Source organism: Chelmon rostratus, chromosome 22 (genome assembly GCF_017976325.1).
Source record: "Chelmon rostratus isolate fCheRos1 chromosome 22, fCheRos1.pri, whole genome shotgun sequence".
In the NCBI taxonomy this organism is placed as follows: domain Eukaryota; kingdom Metazoa; phylum Chordata; class Actinopteri; order Chaetodontiformes; family Chaetodontidae; genus Chelmon; species Chelmon rostratus.
In genome coordinates, this window is record NC_055679.1 from 6,327,604 (window position 1) to 6,339,327 (window position 11,724).

Consider the following 11,724-nt stretch of genomic DNA (forward strand, 5'->3'; position numbering starts at 1 on the left):
ATACTATTTGACCTTTAACCTCATTTGCCACTGAGTACCTAAACTACTATTACATTACCAGTCTATAAGCTACAACAAGCTCAAATATGGAGGACAAAGTTTACTGAGCATCAGCATCTAAAATCTTAGCACAACCTTTGCTGAAGGACCTTTGGAAGGTCACATGCTGACAGTCAGGTGGAGCTGCCAAGTTTGGCTTCCAATTTTGCACTGAACGGCAAAATGACAACTCACTATGTGCGAAATACTGTTCAGCGCTCCAGACTCAATTTTAGTGCTACCAACTGTCCAAGTTGGTTGCATAGTCTTGACCATGTGTAGAATATTCTACAAAAAAAGAAAATACTGATCAAACCACCTGACCAAATCAACAGTGACAATGATTGTGCCATGTTTATATCCTAAAAATAACAGCCTACCACAGTCTGAGCAGTAGGGCTCTTCTGTCATCAAGACTTCCCACAGTCCAAGCTCTTTTATCTTTGAATGACGTGTTTATTGTCATTTTCATCTCTTGGAACTCCTCTTCTGCCTGTTCTTCTTGGCATGAAATAGAAGAATGAAATGGAAGTCAAGGTTCTTATCAACATCATTTCAGGCATAATTTAAAAAGAAATGTGATACACATTGCACGAAAAAACCCCTCATCTGCCCAGGACAGTGGAGAAGGGATGGTGAAGACAAACCACCTCTTCCACACCGTGGTCCAGGTTCTTACCATCAGGTTTGGGTCTGGCTGCCATACTTTTCTACAGCAGTGAGGAGGCTTTTAATGCCACTAACAACCTGGGAACAGACAGTTGTTTTCTTACTTTCATATGAGAAAAGCATTAGGGGGAAGACGGGAAATATACATTTCACCCCGTGGCCCCCTTTTCTGTCCCCCTTCACTGAAGTAGGATGACATCAATTCTCTGCAGGAACAGCCTGAACTAGCTGATGGTAGAGAAACGTCTGACAGGATGTGTCAGAACGCCACAAATGTCCCGTCCTCCACGGAGGCTTTGATCTGCAAACACATCAACGCAGTCCTCATTCTCAACACACAAACAACACCAAAGGCAAAAATGATTTCAATAATGAGAACGGTGAGATAAAACTAACTGTCCTTGCTCTGCCAGCTATGTTTGCATGTACGCTGCTGTAAACTGTTACCCTCCTTCCCTGGTTTTAGGAATGTGCTCAAACTCCCGATCACATTGGTCAGCCACCTTGTCCTTTTCGCCCCGCTGGGTGCATTCACTGTGAATGAATGCTTTGAGCTCCCTCGCTGATTTGGACTGTAGAGATATGTTTTCGAGGTGGAACAGGTCATATACTTACCCAATCACAGAAACCTCTGTTTGTACGCCCAACAGCCCCAGCTTCAATCTTTAGAAGGAACAGAACAGTCTGACCCCAGGGTTTTTCCAGCCAGTTCACACATTTCGGACCAAGCCTAGCACAGGCTTTTGTGGTTTGCAGCACAAACACCTAAAATGAAGCAAGCACATGTCATGAAATATTTGTTTAAAATGTATACACTGAGTTCTACATAGTAGCTTATTATAATGAACTTACAGAACATTTTTCATCATCATGATACGAAAAAACTGAAATTAGACAGAAACACACACACATCCCTTACCTTCTGCATGGAAGTGTTCAATATCAGCATGACCTGTTAGGATACTGGACAGTCCTTCCGTTACCAATGACTCTGGCATAGACACAGAGACGTCTGTGGCACTATGATAAGCGATAATTAGGTGGCAATTTTGTCACCAGTCTTTTCCCAGAGGTTTGACCGCTACCTCCTATAAACTGGGCACAGGTGATGTCGGGTTGGCATAGGTTGGATTCACATTCAGCCCGTTTTTCTTCTTGAGCGTGAGCTGGGATTTGAATTTTGTGCCCACTCTTTCAGGTAGTCACGAGGGATGTTTCTGGTCATGCTTGGTTTTGTGTTTCTTACTGTCCTCATGCAACTTCAAAGTTTCAGATCTAAATTGTGTTGACCCGTTAGGAAGTTTCAGGTTGCAATATATCAATGTGTGTTCAAGTAGCCAAGCTCAGACCTCTGGCAAAATTGAGTTATCAGCCCTTTGCTTTCATAAATGTAACAAAAGCCATTTCTGATCGTTCGTGAATATGAGCCCAAGGTCAAAGCCAAGATTTGTAGGCAACTTTTTACAGCTAAAATAAAAAAGTAGTATCAATGAAAGTATAAACCTATTTCATACCTTCCTAAATGTCCTCAGCCTGAGCTGCCTTTGTGTTTTTAAAGCGTCATTAGATGTTAAGTGAAACGTGTCCCATACACTTTTATGTATGTTATCAATACTCCCATTTCATTTCATGAGAAACCTTTGTGGCTTTTTAATAGCTGCTGTTACACAACCGCCATCTGCTTGCAGTTGACCTGATGCATGTTTTACACCACAGTGCTGCTATAACCATGGTTGTGTGGTGCAAATTGATTCCCTCATGTCATAAAGTCTCCATTCTGTTCAATTTAGTCTGGGGAGGCTCCGGTGTTATGTGTGGATTATAATAACCATCCTCTTCATTAGGAAGAACACTAATGCTGGCGGATGGGGATGTGGAATGTTGATAATGACCTCTGTAATATGGCAAATTTAAATGATGCCTTGTACAATAGAGTAGCAGAAGCTTAATGCTCTTTTTAATGGGAGCAACTGAGGAGGTGTTCTCACTGCAGCTGGCAGCAGGTTTTCCCCTCACATGACTCCTGGAATCTTTTTCCAGCTCCCGTCTAGAGCACATGGATATTTATGACGAGGCTCTCAACACCTCGCGCGTTTGAATACTCAAAATAGATTTAGTGAGCGTTGCCACTCAAAATTCAATCTTACATCACTCACCTGAGACAGCTGTCAAGATGTGACATGATTTGATGAGACGCAGCAGTAATGATTTGATTGGTAGTAATGGAAATGTGCTTATATAATAAACAGTGAGTGGCCTGAAATTAAAAAAAAGCCTTATGAGTTAAATTTGTGCAAAAGTTCAGAGATGAGCATGAAGCAGTGCTGATTTTGAACTTGATTTGGATGTGCTTTCAGTCGTCTGGTGACAGTGGCGAAAATAAAAAAAACATGCAGGCTAGCACGGCAACAAAAAGGGAGGCTAATGTAACATCATCATCATAAATTTAGGATAACTTTAACAGGAATATTCCTATAGTGATGATCTAGGGGAAGATTTATAAAGTTGACAACCTACAAGGCAGCCAACTGAAAGTAACTCCATCATTACACCCACAGCCCTTGATGTTATCTTGCCGATGTGCTGGCCTGCATGTTTTCATCATTTGTCCAAGCTGTTTTACTGCCACTAATTTTCAGTTGGGCGGTCGATGAATGTAGTCCATAGATCTCTTACTGTTTTCCTTCCGAGAAACGGTTACGTTATCTTACGTTACTGAAATGCGTAATAATACCACGTAGTGTGACAGCTCACGCAGCTACATTAACTTAAAGTTGAGACAGTTGGAGGGTACGGTTTCACCAGTCAGGATCACACAATGTGTGATGTCACAGATGCATACAGGCCGTCAAATAAGAATTCCATTAATAAATAAAAAAAATAATTAGGAATGCAACTAACAACTATTTTGATGATCAATTAATCTGTCAATTATTACTTTAAATAATGGATTACTAATCTAATAAAAATAAAAGTTACATTTTATCATTTCAAGCATTCATCTTCCAATCTATCTTCTTGTATAACTCGGCAGGGCATGTACAGCCAAGGCTACCACAATAAAAACTAAAATCAAATAAACAACATTGAGGATAAAAGGGAACTGGAACTAATCAATATATTTGACCAGATATTGCTCAAGTTTCTGTGGGAAGAACTAAAGAATTCACGTTACACTGTCTCTGATGAATGGTATGGAATATTCCAGAAACCCCATAACAGTACAACATACTCCAGTGATCTAATTTCAGATAACTAGTGTTAGCTAAATCTGCCGTCTGGCACGTTTGTGTCAGTTTTGACAGATGATTCCAGGTTCATTTAAAAACAAACTGCAGAAATACTGCACTCTGTTTTCTGATGGATCAAGCTTTATCAGGGGAGTTAGCTTTAAAAGAGCTTGATCAGAAACCCTGCCACATTTATCCATCACAAAATGGAGAGAAAACACACAGAAGGTATTTCTGACCTTTCTTTTTTAAATTTAAAACGTGTAATCGTGCCTTTCTCCGCTGTGTCTTTAGTCTCCACCATTTTTTCAAACGCTTAGCCCAGAGGCAAAGCAGACGGCGTCATTTCCTGTAATTCATCACGGTAGCCAAACAAGGCATGGCATTGGCTGACTTACTGACCCCACCTCAGGAGACACTGCATTGCATGCTGTGCACCATAACACAGACCCAACTAATCAATTATGAAATTTGTTGCCAATTATATATTTGATTATTTGTTTTAGCCCTAATTGTAACACATTTCTTCATAATTTACATTGTGAAAAATGTGTGTTCTTATTTGATTTGATCATGATTCCTCATGGAAGAAAAACAGGTGACCAATGAATGTTGAAGGCATGAAGGCCGACAGACAATGTGAACTGACTATTCGCTCTTTCTTTCACCAGCCTCGATAGTGGAGCAGAAGTGGTGGTGTCAGATGCATCCGTGCCTTGACGGGGAGGAATGCAAAGTTCTTCCTGATCTGAAGGGCTGGAGCTGTGCTACAGGGAACAAGATCAAAACGACCAAGGTAAGTTTAAGAAACGATCACTGTCATCATACCATGTTCAAACCTGTTGAATCTGACCTTGCACACTTCCAGCTGCTCAAAGTCAATAGGCTGTGGCTTCTGTTACAGTCGTCTACCCTGCCTTTACCTAAAAACAGCTAATGTTTGCAGGCGGGTGCTTGGGGCCCCTGGGGCCTGTAATCAATGGGCTGCCATGTCTCCTTAGCACTTTCAGGCCACTTGGAGCACCCAAACTGGCCAATTACTCACTCCAATTACCTGCTTTTAACGTTGTAACATGATGCCCGCATCCTTCACTGTGTTATGATGACCCGTAGACTTCAGTTCTGTCTCTCTCCATGTACTTAATTATTTAAACCGCCCGCACCACACCTGCCTGGAGCCGGGAGCCTGGAGCCTGGGGCTATTGATTCAGGGACTTGTCGGGACCAAAATGGGATATTTATATATATAATTTGTTTTCTCTGAGTGTTCTGAGACAAGCTTGAGTGTCTGAAGATGTCTGGATAGAGAGTTTGGTAGTTATCAGCTCTTGATAAGACCCATTTTCTTTTGTTGTCTTCTTTAACATGCATGACTGGAAAGATTTCTGCGGACAGAGACCAGCTTTGGTAACGTCAGATGCCAAAGCAGAGTCCAGGTAATAAATCTGCTTTTTGCTTCTGTTTTTAATATTTAAAATGTTCAACTTCCATCAGGGATCATTAATGTGTCTCATTATTATGTCATTGTGCAAACGCAATGTATGCATATCATTTCCTGGATGGTGTCACTTCACATGTTCATTAAAAGAGACAGGGCCAATGGTATTACCTTTCCCAGCAGCGTAACTACTCCGGAGAAGAGCAAGAAGGCGTGTACGATCCAAAAAGACAACAACAACCTGTTCAAAGCATCGGCATTACCCAGCAGATTTATCTCGCACACCTTTGAACTCAGCTAGAGAGACAAGTTTCTTAAGTTTCAAATCTTTCTGCGGGCGCCTTGTAGCAGCGGGGGGTCGGGCTTTCTTCTTCGCCTCTGCTGAGCCTTTGGGAAAACAGCACAACATAAACCTGGGATCCCCAGCTATGCCGTCTTCTGTCGCGCTTTATCATGAATGCATTCATACAGAATGGAAGCACCTTTATAATGCAAAGCATAAACAAAGCAGCAACTGGCTACTACAAAGCCCAGGACCCGGCAGGGGATACAGTCTTTCAGCTTGGAGCAAATCTCATGATGAACTGTTTCCGACGAGCAAAGATGTTAAACTGCAGTGTTGAAATCTGTACCGGTTGCTTACATTTGCAAGCCCAAAATGACAGTGAGAGGTGACAGTTTGTTTTGTGTCTTTTGGACTTGTAAACACAGAAATCCTGAAAGGTGATGTCAGCGTCTGTGATGCTGGAGGGATGAGAGAGAATAAAGACTGAACAATGGCGAGTGTGGATTTCCCTGCTGTTTGCAACAGTTTTTTTCTCTTTTAATTTCAAATTTGCTAATCCCTGCTCATCCTGCATGTGATAGATCTCACAATTTAATTTTGACAGACAAGGAACTTTTAGTTTGAGGGAAACTGGATACTTGTCTCTCAAAGAAATGTGTTTTACTCTTGAATTTACACGAAGAAAGATTTTAAAAGGGACTGTCTGTAGAATTTTTACGTGATCATAGTTCCTTTCATTTCTCTATGTTCTTTTTGAAGTTGGAAGGTTTTCTATTTAACTCTTTTTCTGCCACTCCTCATACACGTGGAAATGAGTTTGTCCCGTTCAAAGAGGGGTTTGGTCGTTTTTGTGCGTCACCTCCCCTTGAAGGTATCTATTATGATCCTACTACTTGAGAGTGCCAGCGTCTAACATTTCTAAGAAATTCAAAGTGGCTTTAATGCAACTACACAATAAAACATTGAGGTTGCATTGAGTGTCTCATCCCCTCTAATTTAGATTATATAGATTAAACTCATTAAAGTAAATTTCTGTGATTTAATTACAGATATTAGATACAGGGTGGAATTTGAAAGCACTTTATCAAACCCAAATCCACCAATCAAATCCACATTAGCGCTGCAATTATCAAATATTACTCAAATAGCTGTTCTATCTATAATATAGTCAAAACCATTAGAATTTCTCACGGCACATGATCGCATATTGGAAATGCTTGCCCAAATATATATAAAAAAAACAGCAGTGTCTCAGCTCACATCTAAAATACTAAAACCATCAACTGTGACTAAGCGCTAAACAGTAAAGTCACAACAGGTTTACTGTAAATACATGGACTAAAAGTACTTCAGCTGCATACAGTTTGGAGGAAGAGGTACTGCAGTCAATGTTACAGGCACTTCAACTTCTGTCAGAAGAAAGTAAGCAGATATTTACTGCCACCTCTGCACTGAAATACACTGCTGCGTACTTTGATTTAAAAAAGTGTATATAGCTGTTATCGATTGAAACGTGCTTTCCATAAACTGTGTCACGAACAAACAACTAATGATAACAAAAGATTCACTGTAACCCTGTTCACACATTAACATGCGTCTTGGGTGATCCAATCACAAGCTGACAGTCGAGACACATCGCTGTTCACGCCTGTGTCTGTCTTGCGTGTCCCGTGACCCGCTGACCACTTGCTTTCGGATTTGTTTGTTTCACACTTTCAAACTTGTTTGGCTAAACTTTCTAAACTTTATTGGGACAGTCATGGTACAGAGTTTTCCAGTGCCCTAACCTTTGAGAGCTATGACTGATCGTACTGTTTGCCTCGTGGGTGTGTCTGTACCTGAGGCAGGTTTTATATTCATAATAACAGGTGTGCCTGGCAAATGAATACTGAGTGTTTCTCCCCCTGCTGTCCCATGTTCTCCTTGACGCTTCCATTCAAATGAATGCCGAGCCACACTGATATAAACTCACTTTTAAATGTACCTCAAGAACAGCCATTATAAGTTGTGATTTGCGGCGATAATTACGCATTAGTCTTGACATAAAAACTTTATTTGGGTCTGGGTGAATCTGCAGCGTCCTTGCTTTCTGATTTTGCTGATTTTACAGGCGGATTCTCACATTAAAAAAAAAAAAAAGGCCATACTATGAAAATCGAAGCACCGGTAGTTACAACTCACAACATATTGCTGAGGAGGACACTGCGGTGCGCCAATTACACGGCTGAATTACACAAACACAAGCCCATGCACCTGCTGTGTTAAATCTTTCAGCCAACCTTACTTCAGGCACTAAATGGAAATGCATCCTTTGCCAGCTAAATTATCACTTGTCAGCCACCAATTAAACAAACGCAACACCCACAGAAGAGTTTTCCTCTTAGTATTTTTAGCATTGTTTCAGACAGTCACTCAAATGCTGTTAATGACCCCCACCCCCCTCCCCCTGTAGAGAGACACTGGGGAGATTCATCTCTGTAGACATTTTCTCTTCTGACAAGAAGTGGCTCCGCTCTTTGTCTTTTCAGCGTGGAATTATTCTCAAATTAGTACCACATTAATCACAGTGACAGCTCAGAATGTAAATGACTCTGTAAAAGGAAGAATTTATTGCAGCCGTTACAGAGAGCAGCAAAGTGCTGCCACAAGATAAATTTACGGAAACTCTTTACTACCCTGTGCTTGATATGATTATGCAGGTTTTCTAGTCAAGTGATGGCCTGATGGTTGTTGGATTGTTTTGCTTTAATGCATAATTGAAGATGATTTATATGACACAATTCAGTGGCGTGCTGCTGCTCTTGCCTGCTCTGTGTCGAGCGACCCATTTGTGAATTAATCTAACTAGGCTGTCAGAGCTGTCTGTTTCCTATCAAAAGTTCAGCATCGATAATGGAGCCTTACAAGTTCGCCGATGGCTTGCCTCAGTCCGTCAAGCCTACGTGGCAGCTGATGGACGGTTTGAATCGATAGCGGACATCGTTATGAAGGTTGTTATGTTCCTCGAGAGTCTTTTCCAGAATGTACTTTTGGAGGAGCAGAGGAGCTGCCAGTCAGCCACGGAGTTTCATGACAGGCAATTTAATCTCAAGGAGAACCGAGGTCTTCAGAGTATGTGATCGCGTCGAAACTTGGAGGGAGAAAACCTTTGTGTGGAGCACAAACCCAACTCACCAGCATCCTTTAATCCTGAAGACTGCGTAACACTGAGACAGATAGATCAATGTGCTGGAATGATATTGAATCTGAAAGAACTCCACAGGTGATAGGGTAAGAAAACTTGACCTTTACACTCGTTGACAGATAACTCCTGTCAGATGGAGAGTGACTTGTGTAGATGACGTAAAGAAGCAAATGTAGGGAGCTTAGGAAGGAGCTGATGTTGCTTTTCTAGTACAAAGTCTTGATATTCTTGTCCCAAAATTGTCCCACTTTATGCTAGCCTCCCTGTATCAAACAGCAGAAAAAGTTGGCGTCCAGCAAATGAACCGAATGGTGCATTGAGCAGCCAAAGAGCCAGAGGCTTCTTTCAAAAGCTGGTGGAAACCAGAAAAGAACTAGAGTGAATATTGAACTTAAATTCTACTCTAAATGAATGCTAAGGTTTCTCTGTGTCAGCTGGATGTGGAAATAAGCAACAACTTACTCACAAAATAGCCATATCATAATGTGCTGCTTCCTTTGGCCGCCCCCAAGCTGCCAGAAAGATCTGTTAATACCCGTTTGTTTTTCATGACCATGACCTTTCCTCCAGCACTAAAATCAGGTTAAAATTTACACTTTTCTACAAGTATTATCAAAATCTAATTGGCATGCTGTTTGTTTCATCCAACTCTTCTACACTACACAGCCTCTGAGGGCCCATAGCAGGGGTTTGAGACCTTTAGCCTTGCTTTTCCTAAGAAGACAATGACTTTTCTCACAGTGGCAGCGATGAAAAACAAACCGCGAGACTGAAAAGAGGCTTCAGTGTTGAATAATGCATGGGATTTTGTATTTGCTTCGCCAACATCTTTGTCATGTCAATCAGTGGGGGTGGGAGTCTCACTTCTTCTTGCTTGGATTTTCTCCAGATAAAGTTTAGTTTTATTACAGTAGGTCATGCTCTTTTCTCTTATCAGCCTCTGCTTATGTCAAGAAACTCAGTTCTACAGTGTTTTCTAAAAACACTACAATATATTTAGTGTATATAAATATATGTTTATTAGTATGCTTGTGGGGTAACTTTCTCAGACATCATTTTGATGTTGCCGCCACTTTGATTTGATTTTAATATTTGTTTTCTTTCCTTACAGCGGAACCAACAGTTCTGGTTGGGTCATCAAAGGAGAGGAGAGTAATGCAAAGGACCTTTCTGTAAATAGAGACTTCCTTTCTTCTGGACTGCAGTTAATCTTTGGAAAACTGTGGATGCTTCTTCTTGAACTCTGGACATAAAAACAAGGAGTAAATCCTATTGAGAGTACGGATTATTCGCCACTTCTTCTTGAAGGACTCCATATGATTAGCCTTACCGGACAACAGGATTTATTCTCTGACAGTGTACTGCTTGTTGTGGAAGACAATGGTGAACTTTGCCTATGTGTTTATTTCTAGAGTATTTATGTCCTTTACGGGGGATTTTGCATCACAAGTTGACCACGATGAACAGCAGGTCAGTTTGTTGTAAGCCTCGCAAATATTCAATACAAAATGTGGTTTTGTTTTATCAGTCAATTGTGGCTTTCTTCTCTAACAAAGTGTAGTTTCAAAGAATCAGATATGGATAAAATATGTGGCTGAACAGCAGATAATCAGGGTGGTTTTCAAAGAAATACACAACCACATTCATCAATATATCATTCATACTGCGTGCCACAACCAAACGGCAACCTCCAGGGCTGAAAAATGAAGCCAACAAATAAGCGCCAAAAACTGCAAAAATGGCAAACTGAACAGCAGAAATAAGTCTGGTACAAACATGGTTTTGCCCTCTACAGCTAATTTCCCTATTCATGACAACTGTATGAGGGGGGAATTTTTATCAAACTCATTCGTATCAATTATATTAAGGATTAAAGTTATGCATAATTATGGGTGTGGCTACTTTGAATGACAGCTAGCTGCTCTGTTTCAGCAACGAGGTTTCATTTGGCCCGCCTCAGCTCCATTCGCACTTCACCTTTTTACCCATTTCATATCACCAACTGGCGGCCTGTTTTAGTGCTGGCCCAATCACAAGAGATGTGACATTATTTAACTGATTAAATGCTATTTTGTTATTTCCAATTGTTCCAGACCACTAACACTAAATAAAAATCAGACGTGGACCCTTGAGTAAAAAGTATGAGAACCCCTGGTCTACAGCCAACGTAGGAAAAAAATAAATAGACCCAATTCAATTTGAAACTCAGCATAAACCTCATATAGATTATGTTATATGTTTATTACATGTTCAACCTAGATATTGTTAAAAATTCAAATAGCTAAAATAAAGCTGATGAATCCAATCAGCTGTCAACAGACAAAAAGTCAGGTGCGGTCACTGTTTATTTTTCCTCTGAAAATCACTCTGCCATTTCCTGCCGCTTGTGCCAGATTTTGTTTTTGTATCACAGCTCTGGTGTTCAGATTCTAGACAACAGCAGTGTAAATTAAACACAGTGTACATTAAACCGGTGACCAGCATCTGGACTCCTGGTTAACTGACAACGATGTCCCCAAAACTGTTTCCAACTAGTTACTCCAGTATGATTTGCTGATCACCTTTCAGTAGGTATCGCTGACACTTCCTTTGTCTGTGTAAGTGATGACATCAGTAATAAACTATGGTTGTGTAACTAACGTCTTGTGTCTTTTACGTATCTGTATGCTAACAATGACTACTTTTCAGCCACATTAACAACATGCAATGCTGGTCCGTCAGTTGGTCCATCACTTTGGTCCAGACTGAAATATCTCAATCACTTTTAGATGCATTGCCATGAAATTTTATCCTGATGGTCCGATTAGGATTTATTCTAATGACTTTGGTGATCACCTACTTTTTCCTTGTTCACTTACATGAAATGCCACGGGATCTA

At 40.7% G+C, this 11,724-nt stretch overlaps 1 protein-coding gene across 1 annotated transcript in view; it reads left to right on the forward strand.

Moving 5' to 3' along the window:
• LOC121625898 (chemokine-like protein TAFA-2) overlaps nucleotides 1-10,182 on the forward strand; it is a 58,807-nt gene extending 48,625 nt beyond the window's left edge. Inside the window, exons 4-6 of the mRNA XM_041964215.1 lie at nucleotides 4,610-4,734; nucleotides 5,320-5,374; nucleotides 9,958-10,182. Of these exons, the coding sequence (XP_041820149.1) occupies nucleotides 4,610-4,734; nucleotides 5,320-5,349 (155 nt within the window). The 3' untranslated portion in view covers nucleotides 5,350-5,374; nucleotides 9,958-10,182. The remainder of the gene's footprint in view (nucleotides 1-4,609; nucleotides 4,735-5,319; nucleotides 5,375-9,957) is intronic.
• The last annotated feature ends 1,542 nt before the right edge of the window (nucleotides 10,183-11,724 follow it).